Source organism: Eleginops maclovinus, chromosome 12 (genome assembly GCF_036324505.1).
Source record: "Eleginops maclovinus isolate JMC-PN-2008 ecotype Puerto Natales chromosome 12, JC_Emac_rtc_rv5, whole genome shotgun sequence".
NCBI lineage: Eukaryota > Metazoa > Chordata > Actinopteri > Perciformes > Eleginopidae > Eleginops > Eleginops maclovinus.
Window position 1 is genome coordinate 17,530,225 of NC_086360.1, and position 25,973 is coordinate 17,556,197.

At 44.3% G+C, this 25,973-nt stretch overlaps 1 protein-coding gene across 4 annotated transcripts in view; it reads right to left on the reverse strand.

Annotated features, from left to right (window-relative positions):
• LOC134873307 (probable E3 ubiquitin-protein ligase HECTD4) overlaps positions 1-25,973 on the reverse strand; it is a 40,124-nt gene that overhangs the window by 6,717 nt on the left and 7,434 nt on the right. The window contains exons 6-62 of one of the 4 annotated variants that reach the window (XM_063896805.1): positions 25,159-25,297; positions 24,685-24,855; positions 24,399-24,591; positions 24,123-24,284; positions 20,935-21,048; positions 20,683-20,823; positions 20,357-20,592; positions 20,119-20,261; positions 19,284-19,354; positions 19,082-19,187; positions 18,873-18,993; positions 18,644-18,766; positions 18,113-18,237; positions 17,670-17,823; positions 17,457-17,560; positions 17,126-17,324; positions 16,890-17,009; positions 16,694-16,798; positions 16,307-16,470; positions 15,907-16,152; positions 15,273-15,465; positions 14,657-14,761; positions 14,471-14,559; positions 14,213-14,385; positions 12,122-12,257; positions 11,886-12,030; positions 11,606-11,772; positions 11,243-11,389; positions 10,960-11,144; positions 10,461-10,614; positions 10,091-10,371; positions 9,812-9,998; positions 9,639-9,720; positions 9,338-9,540; positions 9,098-9,233; positions 8,752-8,934; positions 8,504-8,668; positions 8,242-8,411; positions 7,921-8,036; positions 7,718-7,821; positions 7,183-7,344; positions 6,922-7,070; positions 6,714-6,793; positions 6,270-6,433; positions 5,849-6,086; positions 5,563-5,699; positions 5,347-5,473; positions 4,663-4,800; positions 4,390-4,526; positions 3,406-3,566; positions 3,141-3,322; positions 2,855-3,060; positions 2,638-2,768; positions 2,337-2,542; positions 2,068-2,250; positions 356-1,746; positions 63-270 (exon numbers count right to left, since the gene is read on the reverse strand). In XM_063896805.1, coding sequence (XP_063752875.1) covers positions 63-270; positions 356-1,746; positions 2,068-2,250; positions 2,337-2,542; positions 2,638-2,768; positions 2,855-3,060; positions 3,141-3,322; positions 3,406-3,566; positions 4,390-4,526; positions 4,663-4,800; positions 5,347-5,473; positions 5,563-5,699; positions 5,849-6,086; positions 6,270-6,433; positions 6,714-6,793; positions 6,922-7,070; positions 7,183-7,344; positions 7,718-7,821; positions 7,921-8,036; positions 8,242-8,411; positions 8,504-8,668; positions 8,752-8,934; positions 9,098-9,233; positions 9,338-9,540; positions 9,639-9,720; positions 9,812-9,998; positions 10,091-10,371; positions 10,461-10,614; positions 10,960-11,144; positions 11,243-11,389; positions 11,606-11,772; positions 11,886-12,030; positions 12,122-12,257; positions 14,213-14,385; positions 14,471-14,559; positions 14,657-14,761; positions 15,273-15,465; positions 15,907-16,152; positions 16,307-16,470; positions 16,694-16,798; positions 16,890-17,009; positions 17,126-17,324; positions 17,457-17,560; positions 17,670-17,823; positions 18,113-18,237; positions 18,644-18,766; positions 18,873-18,993; positions 19,082-19,187; positions 19,284-19,354; positions 20,119-20,261; positions 20,357-20,592; positions 20,683-20,823; positions 20,935-21,048; positions 24,123-24,284; positions 24,399-24,591; positions 24,685-24,855; positions 25,159-25,297 — 10,058 coding nt within the window. Of the gene's footprint in view, positions 1-62; positions 271-355; positions 1,747-2,067; positions 2,251-2,336; positions 2,543-2,637; positions 2,769-2,854; positions 3,061-3,140; positions 3,323-3,405; positions 3,567-4,389; positions 4,527-4,662; positions 4,801-5,346; positions 5,474-5,562; positions 5,700-5,848; positions 6,087-6,269; positions 6,434-6,713; positions 6,794-6,921; positions 7,071-7,182; positions 7,345-7,717; positions 7,840-7,920; positions 8,037-8,241; positions 8,412-8,503; positions 8,669-8,751; positions 8,935-9,097; positions 9,234-9,337; positions 9,541-9,638; positions 9,721-9,811; positions 9,999-10,090; positions 10,372-10,460; positions 10,615-10,959; positions 11,145-11,242; positions 11,390-11,605; positions 11,773-11,885; positions 12,031-12,121; positions 12,258-14,212; positions 14,386-14,470; positions 14,560-14,656; positions 14,762-15,272; positions 15,466-15,906; positions 16,153-16,306; positions 16,471-16,693; positions 16,799-16,889; positions 17,010-17,125; positions 17,325-17,456; positions 17,561-17,669; positions 17,824-18,112; positions 18,238-18,637; positions 18,767-18,872; positions 18,994-19,081; positions 19,188-19,283; positions 19,355-20,118; positions 20,262-20,356; positions 20,593-20,682; positions 20,824-20,934; positions 21,049-24,122; positions 24,285-24,398; positions 24,592-24,684; positions 24,856-25,158; positions 25,298-25,973 lie in introns of all 4 variants that reach the window. The other 3 variants (XM_063896802.1, XM_063896803.1, XM_063896801.1) reach the window with 3 other exon arrangements.

Below are 25,973 nucleotides of genomic sequence, written 5' to 3' on the forward strand. Positions count from 1 at the left end.
CATTTACAATTCAGAAGAGACTGGCAGAACTGAATAAATAAAATAAGCAAGCAAACACAAACCTCTGACAGACTTCTCCAGGAAGTAGTCTTCAAGGGCGGAGCTTCCCTGTGTGTCAAACAGGCTTTGGTTAACACTGGAGGCTGTGAGGATCTCCTCATTGGTCAACTCCATTAGATCCTCTTCACCCTCAAGACTGGACAAGCCAATCAGGTCACTGCTGTTGAAAAGACTGGCACGGACCTTTTCCACTTTGGCCCGAGAACGAACCTATGAGTAAGAATAGAGGATGAGTGTATTTCAACAACACACAATCAAACAGCTGAGATCTAACAGCTGCTGGTAATCAACCCACCTCAATGACAGCGTAACCCTTGATGGGCCGGGCCATGACTGCATTGCTCTCCAGCGAGGTGACCGTGTTCATAGAACCCCCATCTGACACTGAAGGTGTTTCTGCGCTGTCCAGAGGCTCCCCCAAGCTGCCGAGACTGCCCAGGCTTCCTGTACTGCACAGCGAGGTGTCTAGACTCTCCTGACTAGAAACAGTGTGGGGGTCCTGGGTGCCATGCTGGGGGTACGTAACGGCCGCAGCTGCAGCCGCAGGGTTGAGGGATGGAACAGCCAACAGCTCCTGATCAACAGAAAGTTCACTGGCAGTGCGGGACACTCCCTGAGAGGAGCTGCAGATGGAGGTCTGGCTGGTGGAGGCTGATGCGCTCACGCTCATGGCTGGAGTCACGCTGCTGGAGCTGTCAGGACTCTCTGGGCCGCCGTTGTTGGGGTAGGGGCGCTCAGGTTCAGCTCCAACTTTGCCATCCTGAGGGCTTGTAACCCCAGCTTTGGGCTTCTTGGGATCCTCTTCCTGCAGAGGGATGAAGACTTCATCTTTGAAGAGCCCTCCGTGCGCGTTGCATGCCCTGCGGATAGCATTTCGAACCACGGCCTCCTCCAGGTGCGTGGGGATACCTGAGAGCACCAGCAGGCGACTGTGGGCCGTGGGGCCCACCAGGGCCTGGCAGGCGTCTGTCACTGCATCGCTGGTCACACTTAAGCCCTGCGGGTCTTTATTGGCGAGATGTCGGAGGATCATCAACAGTGTGAGGCAGCGGTGGAACCACAGCATGTCCTCAGGTTTACTGCCCGCCATGTTCAGCAGAGCGCTGTCACTCTCTGATAACCGTGCGCCTCCACTTCCCCGCTTCCCAGAGACTGCTGCGGCCACCGCTGCTGCTCTCTCACGCTTCATCTTCACCTTCTTACGTTTAGAGAGCAGACTGGGGCTCTGTGGCGTCTGGCCTGGGGATGACGACGAAGATGAAGAAGAGTCGCTGAGGTTGGGGGCGCTGGTGGAGGACAAGGCTCCCACTGAAGAGCCACTAACGTTGAGAGGGAGGGTCACCTCTGCTACAGCCAGGCACACCTCCATCAGAGCGTGGAAGTAGGTGGAGAACCGGCTCTGCTCCGCTCCCAGAGCCAACGCTACACCTCCAGATGAAGAACCCCCTGATCCGGTCGCTCCAGCAGTCCATCCCACAGTCTCGCGATCGTAGAGCTTTCGGAGCTCTGTCTGCAGGGCCATCAGCACAGCGAGGCAGGGGTTGAGCAGCAGAGCGATGGAGCTGGAGAGACCAGCAGGGCTCTTGCGCTGCTCCAGGTGGTGGATCTTTCGCAGAAGCTCGGCCAGTAAGTGAAAGATGAGTTCTTTTATGGAGGGAGCCAGATCAGTGGTCCAAAGCAAACCGCCTAAAACAATAACAACGATGACAAAGAAAAGTTGTTGAAACCTGTGATAATGTCATTTATGGAGCTAGAAAATGCAAGTTCAACCATCTCAACAGACTTTAAATCTGACACCAAGAGAGTTATTTTGTTTTTACTTGTGTGTTTTTGTATTAAAAAGAATACACAACAACCAAGCATTAATATGATAAGCTCTTAAAACTAAATGAGGAACAGGATCGAAGAAGGTCAAAGATTTTAATAGGGTTCCATGTATGAAGACACTTCAAGCTGCTTAATAAATGAGGCTCATTAAAGTGTTGTGATATCTGGAGGTCAACCTACCCAGCAGCTCCACCACCTGCAGCAGCACAGAGGACGGCACGGTGTCCAGCTCGTCCTCTGACCGCTGCTCACTGCTCTCTCCCAGCTTCCACGTCAACAGCTGCTCAGCAAATGCCATGGCCAGAGGAAACTCCAGCGGCAAGGAGTGCAGCACCAACACAGCACCAGGTGGGGGCGACACTCCTACAGGCCAAACAATGGGAGGTTTAAAGATGTTCATTTGTTCATTTTCAGCTGAATCCACTTCCCTTTGCGAGTAAGATACTCACCCAGTTTGATGTGCACTTTATCAGTGGGTATGATAACTGAGGGGTATTGGTTGGTGGTGGGAGGGGGAGTAAGGCCTGTGTTGGTGGGTGAGGCATCCAGTGGATAGCACACCGCCTCCATCAGATTTAGCTGGCCGTTCCTGCGCACTTTGTGACCCAGGCCGTACACCATTACTCGAGCCCAGGGGGCCTTGTAAAGGCTGGAGCTAATAGAGTGGAAAAACAGAGTCAAATTTTTAGGCATGTAGCTGGAAATAGAGGGTAAGAACAATCTGAGTTGAACATTTCTGGATGGACTCACTCTTTGCGACATCCTAGCTGGCTCTCCTTGCAGGATACAATCACAAATGCCGCACCTGGAAAGCTGACATCCATGCTAACCTTCGACTCTGTCACAGGAAACTCCTCAGATGTAAACTGTTCTGGTGCATTCTGTTGAAATTAAAATGATAAAAGATGAGCATATGTACAACCTGGGTATCCTAAGGCTAGTTATAGTAAATCAACCATGAACTGACCTGCAAGAAGCAGCAGATCTGCTTTGTGAGCTCCAGCAGGCTCTCCTCTCCTTGATGCAAGGCACGGGTGATGGCCACTGTCAGCCACTCTCGGATGGGCTGAGCATTGCCCTGGAAGAACAGTTCTGAGGGGGAGCAGCTTTGGCCCTGCAGGTTGTGAAGCATTGACTGGGCCAGTAGGATCGAACTAGAACTAATAGTGCCATCTGCAGGAGAACATAGAGCACATTAGAGCGATCAGCACAGACATACACTGGATTATAAGCATCACATTCAGTATACTCACCAGGGAGCGGTGGAGCCAGCAGCTGATTGGACAGCAGCTGCAGGTGCTCTAAGGTGATGTCACGGATGGCGGGTATGTGGAACAGACGAGTGAAGGTGTGGGGACACTTGGGGGCAAAGATGTTGAGCAAGGCCATGCGGCAGTACAACCGAGCCAGCGCACTCTCACAGCGAAGCAGCTCCCTACAGGAAAGTGATAAACAGATTATATTTGGAGCACTGGTGCAGGATTCATTTACATAATGATTATTAGGTTTATACATTACCTATGAATCTGAATGTTGCTGCTGTCTAGTGATACTAAGCCATTAGCTGCAGTCCGTCTAGATCCAGCAGGCGGGCGCTCCAGCATCTCTATAGGGTACCAATACCTCACCAACACCCCCTCACTGCGCAGGTACGTCTCCACCTGCACCAGCTCATTCACCTGGACAAGGGGTAGGAACATTTTGAAATTGGATCGAAGCTATGCAAGAGGTCCATTGATACAGTGAATATCAGGCAATGCTGAATGACAGATTTGTAAAATAACCATTGTAATATGTTGCAAATATTGGAAAATGTATAATGTATCTTTAAAAGGAAGGAATCTTTGTTCAAATATATCAGTGACATGATTTTAATGAAATTTTTATGAAAATTAAACACGGTTATTTTACTGAAAATGCTCTTTTTAGTTTATCAAAAATAAAAAAGACCAATATTTGCGCAATTCAGTTGATATTCAAATGCTGCTCTGGAAGAAGAAAGCTAATATTTTCCAATGTTTGGTCTAGAGAAAATAGTCCTTTTGTTGTTTTAAACCATCCTTGTACTTCCTTGTACTGGAAATATTGTCTTCTTTTGTTAAATGACATCAAGGATACGACTCAGATGATGGATATGAATGATTCATGACAACCGTAATGTTTGTATAAGAAAGAGAAATATAAATGAAGCTTCTAATCGAGAGTTAAATGGGAGCTGGGGAGGATAATATGGAATCAGTCAGTATGATGCCGATGAACTCAGAGCTGTTTTTCTTCTTTTTTTTTACATTTGTACAAATATTTGACCAGCCTGGTGCAAGTTGTTGAGGCAACGACACTGTGTTAATGTTAATATTTGGAATAATATGTCTCATAATCCTATGAGGGATGGGCCGAGAAATGGATTGAAAATGATATTTATTCATTAAATATAAACCAGTGAGAGTTTCTCGTTACGTTTCCAATAATAAGAAACCCTGAAGCATTAAGTATTGTACTCACAGAGTCCACATCGAGCACCACCCCATGCAAACCAAAGGTCTTCAACATGCCCCGGATAGCAAACTTGGGCAGGGCTGTCCCTCCCGTGGTGCTGTTGGTGTTGTTGCTGTCCGGAGAGCGGATGACCACCGTCAAGCCTGTGTTGAGTGAGCAAAATATAATGACTCAATGTGCAAAATAACCATTTTACTTCAGTGCATGGTTACATTGTCCCTGAAAGTAAACTCATTTTAACTGAAAGTGTGTAGGTAAAGTGATGAGGGTGAATGATACCTTTGCGAACTTTGTCAATGGTGAACTTATTGGCCTCGTCCTTGATATCCTCAATGGTAGGAAGGTAGAGGTCACGGGGAATGCCGCCATTCTCTTCGTACAGGAACTCCACCGTCTGTCTCGCAATGTCAACCATGCCTGTTTCCAGCAAAATCCATCACAGAGGCAAACACCGTCAACATATCTATTCAAAGCCTACACTTACTACAACACAGAATGTGCATCAACTCAGAAAAGTATGGCTTGACATCAAGCTAATGCTTTTAACTCATTAAATAGGTTAATAACTTTTGTCAATTAATTTTATGTCAAATTTAACAGCACTATTATTACTTCACCTTGTTCCAATTTGCTACAGGGTGATTACCAAAGCAGTTTGAACACAGGCTTCTATATTTTTAACATATTATCAATGTTCTGACCCATGGTGAGTTACGACCCTTAGTGATGCACTGATTATAAGACTCAAACATAAAAATGTCTTATGCTTGTTAATGATGCTGGTATTCCCCTCTGTGAGACGGATAAACAGATTCCGATTCTGATATTCTAAATGAGGCTCCCTATAACTGACCTCAATTGACGAGTAAATTGTCTTGATCAAATGATGATGCCAGTTATTTTGTAATTCCATGTGTTACATCAGACCTGGGGTTTATGTTTTTATATGTTTTCATTCATTACCCAGCTGCAGAGCTCCTTTGATTTGATCCAAGCCAGATTTCCTCTCAGCCTCGTTACGGAACCGCCTACGGATGGTAGGGAACACTTTGGTCTCCCAGGCCTTTACCAGCAAGGCATAGTGGTCCTCCTAGGGCCAATCACAAATCACAAGTGTGCAAACCTAAAAATCATTCGAAAGTCAACATTGAAGGTGAAAATAGTGGAGAGCCGACTCACTCTTGGGACATCGTCATCATCCTCGTCATCACTCTCATCATCTGCGATAGGAGGAGGGTGAGGGTCAGGTCCAGAGGTGACCAGGTTCTCGTAGCTCAGCTCAATTTTGTAATGGCAGGACAGGTCGCTGTTGTACTCTGTACCAACAAGGAAAAACACAAAATGAAAATATGTGGTAGCACACTCGCTACCTTCATGTGGGGAAGAGTTATGCTAAATCAAATAGGTCAAGGAAAAAGCATGCACTTTGATGATGAGAAGAGTAAAATAAAAGTGAAGAACCTACGTTGCTGGGCAACTGCCACAGCTGCAATCCGACAAGGGGGTCCATGGGAGCCAGAGTCAGAGGTAACACTTGCACCTGCATCATTATCGCTGTCTGAAGCCATAGCAAAAGGCAGTGCTTCAAAATTTGCACTTATTTCCTCTGCAAGGTCTACACACAAGTCCGCTGCATTCCTGTGCGCCTGGCCTTCAGCATATGCAAATGGCCGGGATCCAAAGTTGGCACGGATCCTTGAGTTCTACAAAACAATGGAAAGAATAATAGAAGATTAAAACAACCCTGAGGAGAAATGGCATCAATAAAGCAGCAAAGAGAAACAATACAGTTAATACATATTAAATATCAATGATAAGCCAAATTATAGCCAAACAATAGTTTCATTATAAAGATTTCAAGGTGGCTTTAGTCCACACAAACACACCTTTTTTTGAATGTGAACCAGGGGCCACATTCCACCAGCTACATCCTCAAGGATGGGGCCGAGCCGCTGACCACAGTAGGTAAAGTAGACCCGGCCTTTAGGGGCCTGACCAGGGGGGGGAGGAGTCCCCTCAGAGCGCTCCCAGCCTATTCCAGCCACGTCGCCTGTGTTCATATATACGTAAGGTCACATTCTCGGCAATGTCTCAATGTTAGGAGGTCATGACATATTTTAAAACGCTTAATAAAGCTTGAGTTAAGGAAACAAGATACACTTGCAAAATATATTTTTTTCAAAGAGCAGCCAGATAAAATACAATGCTTTGAGAAGGTTAGTTTGAATCCATAACATTCATCGCTTTATGGATTTCTAGGAATACAAAATCAAACAAAAGAGATAGCAGTGTTTATATAAAGAAGACATATATTTAGTCTACTGTCTCACCAGGAAGTAGAGCCACATCCAGCCTGACACTCTTCCACTGCAGCAGACTGGAGCCGTTATAATGCACTGCCCTACCGTTACTGACACACAGACAGGAGACAGACGCACAGAGATGGAACATAACGAAGAGAGGGATAGCAGTCAGCACTCAAGTCAGAGACAGAGCAGTGGGAAAAGGATCTCAGAGTTAGAACTCAGGCAAACATACTTATGGAACAGACATGTGCCGACAGGGTTGGTCCATGCTCCATCTCTCTTCTCTGCCTCGGTGGCAAAACCAAAGGACACAATCGGGCCACTGTCCTCCTCAGAGTCTCCATAGGAGACAATTTCTATCTCCCAGTAGAAGGACGGGGCCTGTGGGGATAAAGAGAAATAAATAGAAGACTTTGGACTGCCTGCAGTATCAGGGGATTGATTCTCACCAATGCATAGTAAAAGAAACCAAAATGTCAATGCATGTGCCCACCTGAATTGGTACAGGACAGGTGGCGTAGATGAAGGTGCCTCGGGGCAACCCTCCTCCAGCACTCGGATCAGCCAAGAAGGTGACGGAGGTCAGGCGGGATGAGAACATGCAGGCACGGACAGGAGGAAACACTCTGGATGGACACCAAGTGATCTCCTTGGGCTGAAGAGACAAGCACATCAAAGAGATGGGGAGATAAGCGGGGCCGACAATTCTGACTATTTAATTTATCAGAATGCCTTTGAAGATTGAGTCAAAGCCTAGAGAAATATATGAATGTCATACTATAATTATTTTGCCTTCAGCTGTCGGTAAATTTAACCATTCAACAGACTTCAGTCGCTTTTCATCAACACTTTTTAGGACTGAGGCTAGGATCTCAGATGAAGGAAAATCTTTTTTCTGTCCCTACTTCCACCATTTTCCATGGTAGTTTTCAGTTGAATCCAGAATACACATAGGTAACACAGAAATGTTTTTGTGTGTGTTAGTGGTTATAGTAATAAAAACTAAAACTAAATATGGTAATTCCCACCTGGCGTCTGTCTGTCTGCAGTGGTGGAGGAGGAGGCCGAGCGCAGTCCCGGTACAGCATTCTCACTCTTTCACACTGTGCCTCGACCATGCCGAGACGCTCCCCTGCACAAGAGTTCAGAACTTTGTCAGACAAATATTATACTGCAGATAAAAGGTTTTGGCTGCTCGAGTGATTTGCAGAATGCAAGCATGTAATCTCACCAGGGCTGCACTCCTGGGCCACCAGGTTAAGGACCTCGACAGCAGCAGGACACTGTTGGATGAACTCCTCACAGAAGGAGCTGTCCTCCAGGAGCTGCGCCATCACCAGACATGCCCTAGAAAATGAAAAGAACATGGTGAAGGTTTTGTTGTTATCTGGCATTAAAAAAAAATGTATTTGACCATAAAATAATAGTTGAAATGGGTTTCAGGTGCAAACATGTTCAATACAGCTTCTCAATCTTCTCCCACACTCAAAACTTGGAGGGGCCAAAAGAAGGCTGAAGTGCCAGTGTTTATTTACCATATCCATATACTAACCTGGTTCTGATTTCAGCCAGCAAGCGTACTGCAGCCATTACCGGGCTGGAGCCATCTCCTGTAGCTGGTAGAGAAGTGTGAATGGAGAGACTGCCCTCCTGTGGCAGAAGCATGGACTGCACCGCCTGCACCACCTTTTCTGTGATTGAGAGCTTATAGAGCGGGAGGGCCTGTTGGGAATGGGAAGAAAGTGAAAGTGGGACACAAGTTAGATTTAACCTGACATTTTAAATAGAAATATGTTTGATTCTGAATCCAATACCTCAGATCTGGGTGTGCAGAGGCGTGATATAGGGACAGTCAGGATGTCTGAGGCTTGGCAAGCTCTCCTGTACTCGCAAGAAGGGAACTTGACCGTTGCTATGCCCTCCTGTTCATTAATGGACATAACTATGCCCACACTGCCAAGCACTCCTTTACCTACCACCTGCAGAGGAGATGCGATAAGAATTACAGCAGGAGAAGGCACAAAAGTAGAGAATGTGTATTGAATCGCCTGGTTTAACTAACCTGGACCTCTGAGCCGATCTTAATGGTTTCTTTGAAGCCGCCGAGTGCACAAAGAGCAGCAACGGCTTGTCTGCCAATGGCCTGCAGCTTAGCCAATTTTCTGCCACTGCTGCTCCCATTCTCCAGAATACTCTCGGCATACTTCCCCAGCTGAGGGATAAACATCAGGGCCCGGGAGAGAACCTACAACAATTCCAAAGTCAAAGCATAACGTTTAATAGAAAACAGAATCACATCCATGTCAGTGTAGATAGAATGGTGTGTATCGATTATTCTTATAAGTCGACAACAAGTTCAGTTCCCATTATTGAGCATAAGCATGATACAACACATAACAGCCCTTTACCTTTTCAGCTGTACTCGTCCAGATCTGAGCGGTGTTGGACTCGGGGGCGGTTAGCAGGCTGTGCAGCAGAGCAATAACCTCAGCCGCCATACTGTTGGCAACATGGCCGCTGATGAACGGCCTCACAGGGTCCGACCTGTTCACGGAAATTAAGAAGAAAGAAAAATTGTGTCTCACAGAAAACATGAACATAAGGAACCGCACACATGCACAACTTGAATGATAAATCATATACAGTACCTGGCCAGATCAGCATTCCTGTCCCTACACACAGCGGTCTGAGCAGTTTTCTTCTTGTCTCCGGTGGTGATGCCTCCAGCGGCCTCCTGGGCCAGAGCCTCCACAGGTGGGCCGACGCTCACTATCAGACCAGACTGGGCCCACTTGTTGGCTTTCCTCAGGGCAGCAGAAGCCTCTTCTGTGATCACTTCACAGTTGCCACTCTACATAGAGTAAAACATTGTAGGTGAGGACAGCATTTGGAATAAAGCTACACATGTATTCATATTGTTAGTTATGCTTTTCATTTCTTATGTCTTACCTTTGTCATGTCTCTGTCCATCTTTACCACCTTTTCCATGTTTGCTCCAGTGCCAAGTCGAAAGGGACGTCCCTCTGAGCTGCTGCATTTTGGAATGGATGAAAGCTCATGTCATAAAAATGTCATATGTTGCTAATATGACATTTTAAAAAAGATACTAGGGTCAACCTTACCTGAGAAGTGGTTGTAGAACCTCATGAGATGACTGGTCCTCTCTCTTGTGGATAAAGATGGATAGCTTACCATCAACTGCCTCTCCCTCCTCCCCCACATCGTCAGGCTTCAGAGCTCCTTTGGAACTAGCACGAGACAGACTAGTGTCCGGCTCAGAGGAGCTGGGGGAGAGCAGGGTCTGACAGCCTGAAGAAGAAATAGTGTGAAAATAAATCCTTTGTGGAAAAGGTAGCTTCATGTTTACATTAAAGTAGTAGTCCTAGGTAAAGAAGACCAACCTGGTACTACATAGTCTGCCAGCTTGGCTAGCAGCAAGGCAGCAATACGCGAGGCAGGGTCACTGGCATCTTGTTGCTCGGCATCCAGCGTGTTGATAGAGTAGCTCCACGAGGGCAGGGCCACGTTCCCACAGTCCTCCACACTCATGAGAGGCAGGGCAGCTCGGCAAAGCTGCAGGATGATGAGTACTAGCTTTGGAGAAGGTCTCTGGTCAAGCAGCAGAGACAAGAGCTTAGAAACACAAGCTGGCTGGCTCAGGATGGCTTTCCCTATGTGGCTCCTGGAATAGAAAAAAAGCAACCATAATATAAATACAAATAATCATAATAAACAACAAACATCCCATGAATAAAATATACCAAATGTTACCTGGAAAGGTCATTGAGCAGACTGAGCACATCCTGTAAGGCATCATTGCCAGCGGCCTGGTTACCACAGCACTCTGTGGCTCTGGCCAAGTGATTGGTCAGCAGGCTGGACACCTGCCGTGCCAGACCAGAGTGCACTGCATCTGTAGACCCACCTTTGAAAAGATAACAAACAATTCTTACTAATCTTTCATTACAACATACGATTAACTTTGTAATGTTCATTCATTTCATCTGAAAAAATTGTAATGCAAATAACGACCCAAATACTACACAAGTGCATTTTCCTGCATAACAAATATATTGATCTTTATAGCTGATCAGAGTCAGGCCTTGCCATGTGAACACGGATACTTTTAGAATGTATTTCTTTCCATGGGTTTTGTGCTGTTGAACCTTGCTAAACCCACGTTTTACATGTCAACACATTCAAGTACATACATGTATTTTTAGACTAAGGTCTTACTTACTAAGACTAAGGACCTACAAGCATATCTTACCTTCCACCTTCTCCCACTCAATGCAGCGGTTAGCCAGCACCTGGAAAGCAGCCCAAGCCATGGTGGCCACCTTCTGCTTTTTGGTCTGCTTCTCGTTTGAGCTGCATTCCCTCTGACCGCTTAAACTGCACAGGCTGTCCATGAGCTGGACCAGACCACTCCGAACCAGGCACTGCTCCTCACTCCTATGTCAACATGGAAATCAAGTGAGGGTAAGAAACCATAGGGTAAACTTATCCAGAGACATATCAAAATATAGATAATGGCAGATGAATGATCTTGCCTGGTGTATGGGATCGTGCAAAGCAAGCCAATACTGTTGGCACAAGCAATGGGGTAGCGAGCACATAGTGACACTACAGACGTCATGGTCTCCCCAAAGGCCTCCTGCACCTGCTCCACCATCCCACCACAGGTCAGCTCCTCGATCCTGCACACAAACACATTTATAGAGTAACCAGCCACCCTCAAACATGACGTAATAGGATAACTACATTGCAAAATGTTACTATTGAGAACATGAATAAAATGTCCTTATAGGTTCAAAAAGTATCCATCCATCCATCCAGGTTATTGTTTGTACCTACATACTGTATGTGTATGGAGTAGGGCGGGATCGTTAACGTGTTTATAGCTCGCTTTTTACCTTGGGCCCCCTTGCAACACCATAGTGACAGGGCCCACCAGGTGGGTCACGCCTCCAACTCTGACAGCAGCAGTGAGCAACTCCCTCATGTGAACAAGTGCCTGCTTCCGCGTGCTGCCACGTCTCCATCGCGTCTGCGCGGCAGACAGGAAACTGCTGCTTGACACCTACAGAAATAACGGATACAACACATTTCAAATGTCAGACAATAATTCACCTAATGATATTATGCAGCTATGGCAACAAACAAGTCAATAAGAGTGATGAGTAAGACACTCACAGCCTGATCAGGCGTAGTTCCTATGAAGGCGAAGAGCTGTCCCAGCAGCACACTGTATGTCGGTTTGTCTCGACTGTCCTCGATGGCTAGAGACTGCAGCAGGGTGAAGGAGCTGCTGCGATGACTAGTTGGATGGTGTCGCCTCCTAAAGGGAACAAGTTAAGGAATACATTCAATGCAGGTTCACTTAAATGATTTTAAAATTTGAATTCTATCAAACAAACATAAAAAAATACCGTTGGGGCGCGTGTGTGAACTCCAGGTCCTGGTTAGCAATCATCTCCAAGTCTGAGGGTGCAGACATGCTGCGTAGAAAGACTGGCTGCTTCACCATGGGGATCACCGTCTTAGCGTCTGACACAGACTTAGAGGCTAAAAGAGATCAATCAGAAAACATAGATAAGAATAATTGCGCTGTCATTTTGTCTACCATGATTGATGTCTTGGGGTAACTTAAACACCTACCAATCATGCAGGACTTACTGAGTGACAAATACGGACAGATGGAAATATCGATTTTCAGATATAAGGCAGTGATTAAATATGGATTTTCTTTCAAATGTAATTCAAGCCAAACTCCTGTATAACTAACTGTACCCATACTAGGGGTGGGCGATATACCGGTATGATAGTAAAAACCGGTATTGTGCTGCGCCATGATATGAATTTTGAGATATCGTTGATACCGCGGTATTCATAAATTCATAAATTGGCGTTCATATTGGGTCGCATTGTCGAACATTCTTTGTCTTCTGAAGTATATTCAAACGGGCTTCGGAAGATTAACCTAACAACAGATCTCCGCTGGATTAATGAATGCCTGGACGTGTTCCTAAACAGCCTGTCTGTTCCTAAAACAGCTGTGCACAGAGTTCTCGTGCACCTAATTTCCATACAAAAACGCTCCACGAGTTCCTTATAAGGGCATGCAAGACGTGTGAACAATCCAGACTCCACAGGCAACACGAAAGCAACTTTAAACGATCAAAATCATGACATTATTTTAGGACATCACGATGTCTAGTAGAATCATGAATGTAGATGTGGAATTTTTTAGTCCGCGGTAAGCATAATAGCGTGTTTAGAACAAAGTTTTGGAAATCTTTTCCCCCGTGACTGATTTCGTAACTTCTAGGAAGCAGAGGCTGGCTTGAGCGGAATGGTTTTTCAGTGAGGAGACGCACAACGCTAAATGCATATGCAGTGAATGATATTAGCCTACTGTAATTATGCCCATTATTTGATTTAAGTAATACAATACAACAGAAGGTAAGCAAGAAATAAAGGCCTGGTCCATATACAAGCCTGCCCCAAATAAAGGCCAGTGCGATGTGCAGCCTAAGTAAATAAAAGCACTCGGCCACAATTTGAGGATTTACGATGTAGACCTATTTTCATGAGTGGACGTTGCAAGCATTTTTTGCTGCGCGGAAGTAGTGCTAGCAATAGTGGATCCAAAACAAGAAGAAGAAGACGAAGACGACGACGAAGAAGAAGAAGACATTGAAGAAAAAGAAGACATTGAAAGATGAGTCAACAGGCAGAAAAGAATACCCAGGTGCAGGATGACGAATTGGTGAAAAAGAAAGGGGGCACCTCTGTCGTGTGGAACTGGTTCGGTTTTAAGATCTCCGACCTCGAACAAAAAAATATCTTATGTAAATTGTGTCGCCGTGCTGTTTTAGCGAAAGGTGGAATCACCACCAATTTATTAAATCACCTTAAAACGATGCATGTACGAGAATATGCAGATTGCATCAAAATGCGAGAAGCAATCAGCCCAGGAGCTCGACCAAAGACAAGCCAGACTTCCACTCACTTCAGCAATCACTACAAACATCATTCGCTGCCGGTACTCGCTATGAGCGGACAAGCAAGAAATGGAGAGACATCACGGAGGCTATAACCCATCACATTGCGAAGGACATGGTACCCATCCAAACTGTGGAGAAAGTGGGTTTCAAAAAGTTACTTCAAACTCTGGACCCAAGGTACGAGATCCCGAGCCGCAAGTACTTCAGCCAGAAATGCCTGCCTCAACTTTACTTGGAATGTCTGGAGAGAGTTTACGGCGAAGTAAACCAAGTCGATTTATGATGTTAAAATACATATTTTGCCTCCACTAATGTCATTTAACTAAGAAGGGCTATTCAAATGTGATTCAGATTTTTTCCCCCTCATATATCGTGATATAATATCGATATCGTCTGGACACTGAAAAATATCGTGATATGAATTTTATCTCATATCGCCCACCTCTAACCCATACATACACTAGCCGATGGACATGTGGGTGAACTAATGAGTAACACAAACAGGATGAGTACCTGGACCGGGTGTGCCTGCAGGTGTGGTGGTTAGGCTCCTGCAATGTGGCGCGATGGTAACATGGAGCAGCAGCTCAGTGCGGTTCATCAGACTCTTCACCAGCGCCTTCGTTTTGGCCAATGAGGTGCTACTTCTGAGGTGCATGGTGTTCACCTCCTGAAAGAACTTCTCCCTGTAGGAACAGAATCACGTTGTTACAGCACAAACTGACCTCTGACATCTAATCAAATGCTAGGATCATTTTTTTTATTTCTAACCTCAATGCAAGGACAACATTTTCCAGATCGCTGAAATCGAGGGGAACCTCCTTCAGGGAGCAAAGTAGTTCCAGCTCCTTAATTTTGTTCTGGTACAAAAAAAGAAATACATTATGAATATCAAAGCAGATGGTAATAGTGGGGGTATAGTTCTAGAGGGAAATGTGTGTGCATGGAGCAGGGTACCTCAAAGAAGTGGTAGTCATGAAAGAAAGGAGTGTTGTTCTCCAGCTTTCCCTGCTGGGCCTCCTCTACCTCATTCTGCCACTTCTGTTCCAGTTCTGCAACACTCTGAGAGCAACACAGGAGGTAATTAGACACAGAGTAAACTCACTCCTTTTATTTCTGTTCCGGTTGGTAGCCGGATTTACTTTTTATTTAGATGTTTTGAGCTAAACTCAGGTCTCCTGTTCATCATTATTCGAATTATGACCTATTCTATTGTTTTGATTATTACGCTAATATTTTAAAGTTGTAGTTTAATATGCAGCCCATGGTGAAAATATCTCAATATATTGCATGTGTTCTCAAATCAGCATAGTTATGATTAACTTCATGAGGTAGGATTAATATACCCAGCATATCAACTTGTAAATAAAAACAACTCTCCAATAACAGCATGAAATGATATTTCCCATTAATTCTTTTCCCTGTAGCAAACAGGAAGTACTTAGTAAGTAAGTAAAAAGAGCCTATTAAAAACAGACAAACATGTATTGTGTGCAGAGTATGTCTTCCACTAATAATAGCAAGCAACTTAATTCAAAGCCATTCATTTATAAACTGTGCATCAGCCGCTCACCTGCAGCTGACGCTCCATGGCATTGATCTTCTTGAAGGTCTCAGCCATGATCTTACAGACCAGGTCATACTCCTCTGCGTGATCCTCACGGTACTGGTAGTTGACGAGTGACTGAAGGGCATCCACCAGGCTCAGGTGTTTAATGACACAGGATACGATAACCTCCTCCATAACATCGGGCCTGATCACCTCCCTTAGAAACAGATGGTGAAGAAGAAACCGTTATGATTTTGAGAAGAAAAGAAAACAGAGTACCTGAAAGTATCACTTTATCAGAATAATTTTCTTTAAGAAATATCACTTTATCTAATAAATGACTTTGTAAAGCTGCAATACTAAACGAAAAATGTATCAAAACTAAATCATAAAACCCACAAAAGTCTATTAAAGCCTAATAAAAATCACAAGGATATTCTTATACTCTTTGAACCAGTTAGAAAATATATTTATTTCCCCTTATAAACTCAGTCAAATATCTGTGGACTTGGTTTCAGTGTTTATATGGTTTCACCTCTCTTTAGTCTTTGGTATTCTGTAAAAACCCAATGTTAGCCATTTTCTATTACAGTATTTTCCCTGTCTACGGTGATATCAGATGCATACCCTCTTTACTGTGACAGCATGACCCTCTTACTTGATGCTAGGACGGAATTGAGGTCGAGCCCTTCCAGACACCTCTCGTAGCCTACCCATGATGCCTGGAGGGAGGCGGATACGAGGCAGGTCAAAGTATGTCCCGGGCATGAGGCCTGGGGGTGGGATGAGCACATCGGAGGGGTAGGTGAACTCCCGGTCCTCCTCAATAGTGAGGGGCAGAGGTGAGGGGCTGGGCGTGAGGGCGGGAGAGATTGCACCATTGGCTTCCACCTGCCACTGACACCTGGAGGAAACACACAGCCTGTCATCAGCCTGCCAACCGTTGTGCTGTGTCACTGGAGAGAGTGCACCAATTCTTACATTGTACTATATTTATCATACGGGAAATCAATATCACTGGGAGACGTTTATCTGGTATTTTCGTCTAACTGTGTCACCTTTGCAGCAGCTTTGAGCAGAGTAAATCGTGGCAGGCCTCTTCCTCTCTTGTCACCTCTGGCCCGTTATACAGAATACGGAGCATTGAGCAAGCCAGCACTGACAGCCCCAGGGCAAGGTCTGCCAGGAAAGGGAGGCCTCCAGAGACATCCTCGGATGACTCCTAAAGGAAAAGAAAAAATATCTTCAGAATTAGCTGTTGTTCTTCATGTTACACACTGCAGATCTTTTTTGTTGCATGAAATTCCAAATACGGGTCTTTATTCTGGGGTAAAAATTGGTATCATGCGTACTTCTTGATTGTGTTACACTATGAAAATTCAATAAATATATTAAAAATAATAATATAATAATAATATGGGTATTTAAGCACTTCCACGTGTTACCTGAGCTCTGACGGTGCAGGAGAACCCCCACATGGCTTTATCGGGGGTATTGTGTTCACGTCCGCTTCTCATCTCAAAGGAAAACGTCACAGTGTCTCCTTCAACCTAAAGCGCGACAATAAAAAAAGGAGCTCTAGAAGAGTGTATGTGCACCATGTCTTCACGGTGTGTGTTTGTGCAGAACAGCTGCTCTTACCTTGACAAGGTCTTTGGGCCATCCTGTCCCCAAGACACTGCGACTGCCATATCCCAGGGTGTTCCCTCCATACTCGGTTACTTTACGGCTGTTCGTGTTGGGACCAGCGTAGATAACCAACTGAAATATCAGAGAAAAGGTTTAGTGTAAAATCCATATGATATTCTGTCCCAGAGAAACTGCACACAGTGTAAGAGATACTGAGGGTTACAGATAGTGTATTCAGGAGTCAGTACCTTGTCATAGTCATACTGTGAGGAGCAGCGAGAATCAAAGCGAAGGTACAGGCAGCGGGCTCCTGGGATGTGCACTGTCTCTTTGAACTTGTAATTGTCCCTCACAGGGTGCACCGTCTCAACTGTCTTCCCAGCAGCCCACGGGGCAGGGATCTTCAGCCCAGTCAGGAAACCAGGCTCCTCGCGTTCATCAAGAATTCTAATATGACAGACACATGAATAACTGGTTTAATCAAACATTTTTTTATTAAGATTATGCGGCGAATTATTTATCAGATGGCAGATGATTACATGTCATCTGCTACACTTCTTATTATTTCAGAAAACATACTTGTCTTCACCAGCACAAGCTTTCGCCCCTGGCCCCAGAGAGCCGCTCAAAGGTGCAGGCTCTTCAGTGAAAAGGGGGGACTGGGTCTTTAGTAGCAGGGCAGTCTGAAAACAGAGCGGAAACAAATCCTTTATTGATGATTTGTTTTTTTCCTATTCAAGTAAAAACGTTTTGTTTGATTTGAATTGTGTTTTGGACAGGGAAGACTCCAACCTGGCTGGTGTAGAGGACCAGCTGCACCAGCTGAGGCATGAGGGCGTCAGCAAGAGTGAGGGTCTGCAGGTTGGGATGCATCAGAGTGGTGAGCAACACTGGCAGCAGGTGACCGAGCATGGTTGCCTTGGTTACTTGTTCAAGGCCTTTCAACCTGAACATGAAGATGAGAAAAAGGCGAAAATGTAACGTCAAGGTGATGGAGTCATGGCGGAAAAACAAGACAAGAAATTGAAAATTTGAAGAGGTAAAACAAAGCCACAATGTTTTAAAAAACTCTGCGTCCAAAATTATTTCACAGGAGGCTGCATTACCAAGGATAAGCTAAATCTAATTTCACGGTGAAAAAGCGCATTACAGGCAACTAAGAGAACATCAAGTCTGGTTTTAGGTTTGTCAGTTACATAAAAGGTACTTTAGAAAATAAGAAGTTAAAGGTTCACCTGGTCTCTCTGTCAGCGATGTCGCTGTTGATGAGCGCTGTGGTCACCTGCTGCAGCGTCTCCAGCACTTCATCACATCCCACCAGGATCTTGGTTGCTAGGGAGAGGATGCTGCCTTGCAACTCCTGAGGACCACACACAAACAATATACCCAAACTTACGTAACTCTGCTTTCAAGAATTTGGGTGATCATCTCTTTCATGCAAAATGGAAGTTATACAAATATTATTTCTTTAAATATATGTCTAAGAGCCCACAAGTAAGCACAATCTGAGCTGTTCATCCTGTAATCAGTAACCATGATAACTGATGAGAAAAGGGAACATGTCCTTAATTAATACAGTACCTATATTTGGTAAAGGCAATGAGCACAAATGACTCTGCAATGCCACAACGATCAGTGATCTCCCGTGGCTCCGTTGGAGGGTTGGTCTCTCATTGACACACACACACACACACACACACACACACACACACACACACACACACACACACAGAGGTAGGGGTATTAAAGGGGGTGTTTACCTGTACCTTCATTGTATCCCCTTGTATGGAGCTGTCACTGTCATCGTTATCATCCGGACGGATAAGAATGGTGTTACTGAGGAGGTGGTTCTGAACAGCCATGAGGTAGCGCAGACAAGGGGAGACCACCTGCAGAGAGGGGGAAAAAATGTCTCAAGTTAATACGGAAGCCATCTCACAAACTGATCCTAATCAACACAGATGGCTTTTATTTCTGCTGAGCTGATGGTCCTACTGGCACAGTGGAGAGCAGCTTCTGGAAGTCATCTCGGGCGACAGTCTGACATTTGGTAATGACGAGGCAGGACTCCCTGACTACAGTCTTGAGGATACAGTGAAGCAGCTCATCACTCAATCTGTCAACGAGAGAGATTATTTTCACTTGTGTATTCTATCATAAGACACAACATTGCGCTGGAAATGATGGACAGAACAGCGACTGACCTGTAGTGGTCATCCTCTTCACTCCCAAATCTGTTTTTCTGCAGTTGGTCTGCCAGGTTGGTCAGGATGACGTCACGAAGTTGAGACAGCCCGCTGTTCCTTTCACCTTAGTGTCACACAATTACACAGAATATTAGATATTTATAAATATGCACCACAGCTAGCAAGTTATATTCATGTGTGTCTTTAGGGTCATAGTCACCTTCAGTTAGAACCAGTTTCAGCAGTTTGTTGAGCTCAGCCTCCCCCTGATACAGAGTATTCAGGCCTGAGCTACAGGGACAGAGAGGGGGTGAACAAAGAAGACATGAGCAGGCTGATTTTAGCCAGGTCACTGTACTTCAGGACTGGTGTCAGACAAGATAAATGGTATTAATTATGGCCAAAACCAAACAACTAATCCAAAAAAAAGCAATTGGAACCGGTAATATCCGCCCTGTCACATTCAATAATCAGCCTGTAGGAAAAGTAGTACTTGGTCACAATTATTGATCAGACCCTCATTTGAATAAGAACTGAAAAAGCCTTTCTAAGGGAGCCACTTCCTGTTTTTAATCAGGAAGCTGAGGAGCTTTTGCTTTGACCAACACATAATTGAAATGAAACAGAAGTCTGGTTAAAAGCATTTATCATAACATTTATATCATATAAATTAACAGCATTGTACAGCAACAAAAAGGGCCAGCCAGAACATATTCAATACTTCTTTATTTGTAGTGGCCTCAGAGTCACTTCAGAGACAAAACATGCTATTTTATTTGCTGCGATCTCTCTCTGATTAATTATATAACTTATTGGGTGCTAACTGTCATTTGAACGATTATAAATAGTATACTTCTTTTGTATTTCTATGTTTTAAATTGTGTGTTTATTATTTTATACCATTGCTGTACTTGTGAGAAGCCAAACACAATTTTCCACTGAGAGACACACTAAAATAAATCTAGCATAATCTATTACAAAACATAATTTTGACAGTTACTCCGGTTCATAAACATTAATAATGTCCTGGACTTAACGTTGAATTTGGGACTTACCTGATGGCGAGGCACACCTCTCGTTGAATCTCTGCTCCGATCTGATCCACTGGAGCCATGAGTAGCTGCCACAGGAGAAGGCCTGAGCGACGCACACTCTCCCTATTCTGCTCTGACTGAGGATTGAAAAACCTGAACACCACCTGCACAGAACAGAGAAAAAAAACAATACTCACAACGACAGGAAATGGCTTAGTCTCTTTCTGCAAAACTGTCCCCAGCTGCACCTCTAACTGACCTGAAACACCACCAAGATGCAGCGTATGATACAGGTATCTCCGTTGACCATGGCCTTCTCCATAATGTCACAGATGCTGCTGAAGTGACGGGCCTCGATAGGGTGTTGTTTGCCCAGGAGCGCCCCCAGGGGCAGGCTGTTGCTGCTGGCTGCCAGCAGGTTGAGCTGATGTATACACATTGCACCTACATGATGAAGCAGCTGGTTGATCACCTCGCCAGTGGCCACCGTTTCGTCTGTGAACGGAAACATATTTGAGATGTTTGCAGGTCTGATCCGACATAACACAAAGAGCATTTGATGGTTTTAGGGATATGTTTCTCTACCTTTGGGTTCTTTGATGACGTGGCTGACACCGAGCCTGTGACACACATGATGGAAGGCTTGGTTCCCAGGATTGCACCACTGATCTATGTAGTCACTGGAGCAGGTCCAGATCAGGTTGTTCAGTGCATCATAACATGCTCCTGTGAAGCCAAAGAAGAGAGTTATATGTCACTTAATTTGGCACTGACCTATTTGACTATCCTCTGTTATTTCAACATGTTAGAGTGAAAGGTGAAAAAAGTGTTGCTCACCTAGCCCCGCCACCTGTGCTCCTCTGCCAAGAGAGCTGCCAGGAGCATCGATGAGGTCTGCACGGCTGCTGAACTGCCCGTCAGCTAGGTTAAAAACCAGACTGGAGGCTAATACTGTGCAGAAAGAAAGAGTTACGTTTAGTGAATTAACTCATTTTTATACATTTTTAACAATTTGAGGCCTTTAGTAAAAATGATTTGGGTTTGTAAAACATTTCTTTTCAACTTCTCAATAAATATAAATGATGGAAAGTCTACGCAAAGCTAATTGCGTGTGGCGTATTGAAAAGTTTATGCCATTTTTAGTTCATTGTGATCAGACGGGATTTATCAAGTCCAGACCTGCCTCTGACAATGTTAGGCGACTTCTTCACATAATTGACACTGCAAAAGATGCAAAAGTCCCACAAGCTGTGCTGTCGCTTGATGCCATGAAGGCCTTTGATAGGCTGGAGTGGTCCTTTTTGTGGTCTGTACTGGAAACTATGGGGTTTGGGAAAGGGTTTGTCCATATGATTCAGGTCTTGTACTCTAACCCCATTGCACAAGTTCTAACTGGGCAGTTGTTTTCCGTTCCATTCCCTGTCACTAGGTCATCACGACAGGGCTGCCCTTTGAGCCCTTCACTCTTTGGCCATTCGCTCGAACCCCTGGCTCAAATGATACGACAGTCTACCTCCATAAACCCCATTTCGATTCTTCAAACGGAACATAAAGTAGCTCTTTTTGCAGACGATGTCTTAGTCTTTATGGAAAATCCTATTCAGTCAATACCAAATTTATTATCAATTTGTGAGGAGTTTGGCTCTCACTCTGGATTTAAGATCAACTGGTCAAATCTGCTCTTTTGCCTCTTAATGACTCAGCGAAAACACTGTCTTTCCCCGCTGATGTCCCTGTTGTCCAGCACTTTCAATATCTGGAATTAAGATTTTCCCTTCTTTGCATCGCATTACAACTCATAACTTTTTGGAAATGCATAAAACCCTGAAGAATGATATGGATAGGTGGGCTATCCTACCTGCCTCTCTCCAGGCCCGGACCGCTATTGTTAAGATGAATATCTTACCTAGAACTAATTTTATTAGCTCAATGATTCCACTTTGCCCTCCCACAGATTATTGGAAGAAACTCCACTCTGACGTTTCCCAATTTATCCGGAACAAAAAACGTCCCAGACTGAAACTTTCCACCTTGCAGAGTAGAGGGGATGGTGGTTTAGCTGTACCTAATTTTAAGTATTACTTTTGGTCATTTGTGCTCCGCCCTATTGTTACGTGGTGTGATCCTGACACCCCAGTATCTTGGCGCAAGTTGGAAGAAAAAATGGTACGACCATGGAGTTTGGGAGATGTTGTGTTTTCTAATGTTTCTGACAAGCAAACCATGTAACGCTTCGCTCCCTTAGTTTCAAATATGATTCGAACGTGGCGCTTGGTAGAAAAGGAATGTAAGATATCCTGTAAATGGCATACTCTTTCCCCTCTGTTTAACAACAAAGGGCTACTGATTGGAGGGAGACCTATCTCTTCATCACACTGGAGCAATAGTGGCATCCATTACCTTAAAGACTTATGCAATGACACTGCCCTAGGTTCCTTCCAGGATATTAGAACTTCATTCAATCTTCCAGGTTCCTCTTTCTTTTTTTACTTACAGATCAGCCCTGAAAGCATATGGTGTGCCTTGGCGGCAACCGTTACCCATTCATCCCCTGAGCAGATTGATGTCAATGCAAAATAATACCAAGGGTATGGTATCTAGGTTGTACATGTTTATTCTAGGATCCTCATACCCTGACTTGCCTTTAGACAGATTGTGGAGACAAGACTATCCTGCTCTGGATCCAGAATTTGACTGGGAGGACGTTTGGGATAGTGTAAAGGAGGCGTCACGTAATCCTAACCATCAACAAATACATTTTAATTTCATACATAGAACTTATTTAACCCCTCGCAAACTTTTCTACATGAAACTAATAAGACTCTCCCTTGTGCTCCTTTTGTACTCTAAAGTCTCCAGGAACATTCCTACATATGATGTGGGATTGTCCACCGGTAACACAGTTCTGGTTTGATGTTGCTTCGACACTGTCAGATCTAGTGGTTGTGTCGGTACCAGCGACTGTCCCTGTTCTGATTCTGAATGATTTTTCAGGACTTCATTCTTCTAGACTAAATAAGCGCATCATCCTAGCTGGGCTCACGGCCGCCAAAAAGATGGTTGTTACGCGATGGAAACCCTCACAGATACTTAACATTAGACAGTGGATTCTTACCTTTTTAGATGTGGTATATTTGGAATTGTCAACTGCCCGTATTCATGGAGCTACTGCAAAAACTCTGTCCATTTGGCAGACAGCAGCTGAATCTTTGAAAGGCTTATTGGGGTAACCTTATAACCTTAACTATCATCACCCCTTGTGACATTCATTTTATGACTCCTTCTTTCCCCTGAAGTTTGATGTATGTGTGTGTGCGTGCGTGCGTGCGTGCGTGCGTGCGTGCGTGCGTGCGTGCGTGCGTGCGTGCGTGCTTGTCTGCGTCTTTGTGTATGTCTGTGTCTATATCATTTCCATTGTGTTTTGGATGCATCCCTTTGCATACAGGCAGGCGTGCATGGGGCTGCTTTTTGGTTTTAATTTTCCCTTTTCTTTCCTTATCACATGTTATTGTGCTGTGTTAGTTTTGTTTTGGTTAGATTGGTTTGGGTGGGGGGTCATTATTTTTCTTTGCGTCACGAAGTTGTGGTATTTTATTGAAGTTTGGTTGCATATTTTTGTGACAAATGGCCGACCTTACACTTTTCATGCCCACTCAATATTGTATTGTATTTTTGTATTTTGCTGTGCAATTGCTAAATAAAAATGTGGTCACAAAAAAAATAAATATAAATGATGCATTTTTTCATCAGAGCTTATTAATGTCTATTTATAACATTGTGTGTGATCAAACGTAACGTAACAAAACCCATGTACCCAATAATCAATGTTAATCTTAACCCTTACTGTAACTGAAATCAGATTTTTTTTTGTCATCCAGCAGCTAAACATGATCCTTTGTAATGTATTTTCATATCGTATAAGACCATGTATTGTATTTTCATCAACAAAACATTGCATAAATGTAGACATTTTATGATAAGAAACTCAACCAATTGGATTTACAAATGACTGTATGTGCTCTTACTTTTGAGAGAGGACAGACTGCTGGTTCCTCCAAATAGGGAGCGAGTGGCTGAACTCCCAGATACACCCGGAGGCGAGACCAGCATCACTAGGTAGGTTCCACACACATACATAGGGGTTTTTCTCAGGGTCTTGAGAGGGAGCCCACAGCTGGTGTTGACAGCTATAACAGAGTTAATCAGAAAATGGTCACCAGAGAAATATTGAGTCATAATATCCAACATGGATTGCAGAGAGCTTATTTTATTTTGATTTTGAATTTCTGCAGTTGAGTTACCTGACTGCTCCTCTTTGACCGTGTTGGTGATTGCAGAGCCTGTGAGAGCAGCCAATGTGGCAGAATGGGAGGCCCGGAAGCGTGACATTCGACTCAGGAGAAGCTCATTCAAGCACTTTGAAGACTCGCCTTCCTTGCGAGTTAAAATGACCCTCTCCTGCAAGATGTCTGCAACACATAACCCTGTCTGTGTCTGCACCAAGGACAGGAAGGGAGAGAAAAACATCAAAACGTGGATCACAGGTGCACTGGGAGTACTGTGCATGGCGGGGCAAACCGTACTCACAGACAGGAGAAAGACATCCATGAAGACAGAGTGGCCTTTCTGTGTCTTCTCATTAAGACTGGCTGGGGACCAGACCCAGTACAGGTAGGTTCCATCTGAGCAGAGATGCAGCGTGGTCATGCTGCTGCCAACAGGGAAATGGTGGGCTGGCATGGGCACAATCTGGCACACCTGCAAATAGCACAGTGAATATCAACTGAAAACTGTCATGGACATAGCTTATAAAATACCCTGTCTTACAAAATGACAAACATTTATCATCACCTCTTGCATTTTGGCTGCCCCATTGTGGGCCTTTATACTTTGTTTCCATGATCAAATTATTGAAATCGTTTTAAATTGCATTAAAATGAAAAATAAGTATTTGTCTAACTCATTTAGAAAAAAAGATGAATTGCTTCAAGACAAGCAATAGCAGGTTTAGTGAATGATACAACATCAAAATTAAAATAGTGAGGTAAAAGTATAGTGTACCTGGAGGGTGAAGGGGTCAATGACCTGGCACAGCTGATGAGGCTTGGCATCGAAGGACGAAGGGCGGTGGAGGAGTCGACCGCTGCTGAACACCACCCAGCCAGGCTCCAACTCTTCATTTCGACAGTACACAAAACCCCTGCACAAACACAAACACAGTGCACCTGTTAACATGTAAGTATTTCAAGGTGGATCTTTTTGTGGAAATCCCAGTTTAGAGGTCACTCTTTGAGAAAAACGAGATGAGTAGCAACAAAACAAAACAAGAATAGATAAGCTACAAAATGCATCTGTTCCCACAGGATTAAGCATGGTCTAGCCTTTTGCAAAGTTCAAAGTTGTTGTGGATCTACAAATGTAGTTGTCGCCCTTGCCATACATTGTAAAAATTACTGGAGTTCATTATATGGTTTCCACCAAGTCTCATTTCCTTCCAGAAATGTTTGTTTACTACTTCAAGTGTACAGTTACCCGAGTCCAGGGCCTGAACCGGCACATATCTTTTCTGCAAGTAGCTCTGGGATCCTTGAACTCAAGACAAACTGTTGAAGGTACTTGTTGTTTGCTTTAGTAACATAATGTGCTACAACACTATGGAATTAGGAGGCAGAGCACACAATGTCCTTTTGTCGAACTAAATAAATCCAAGACAGTTTGGGAGGATATGACTGCAGATTAAAAAAAATGTCCAGGAAATAACCCTGTGCCATGGTAAGTGATAAGGGGTATTTTTAGGGTTTCACCCACTTTCCCCCGTCTTTCTCTCTTTCTCATGCTGCTGAAAAAGAAAGTGAGGCGAAGAGGGGAGTCACATT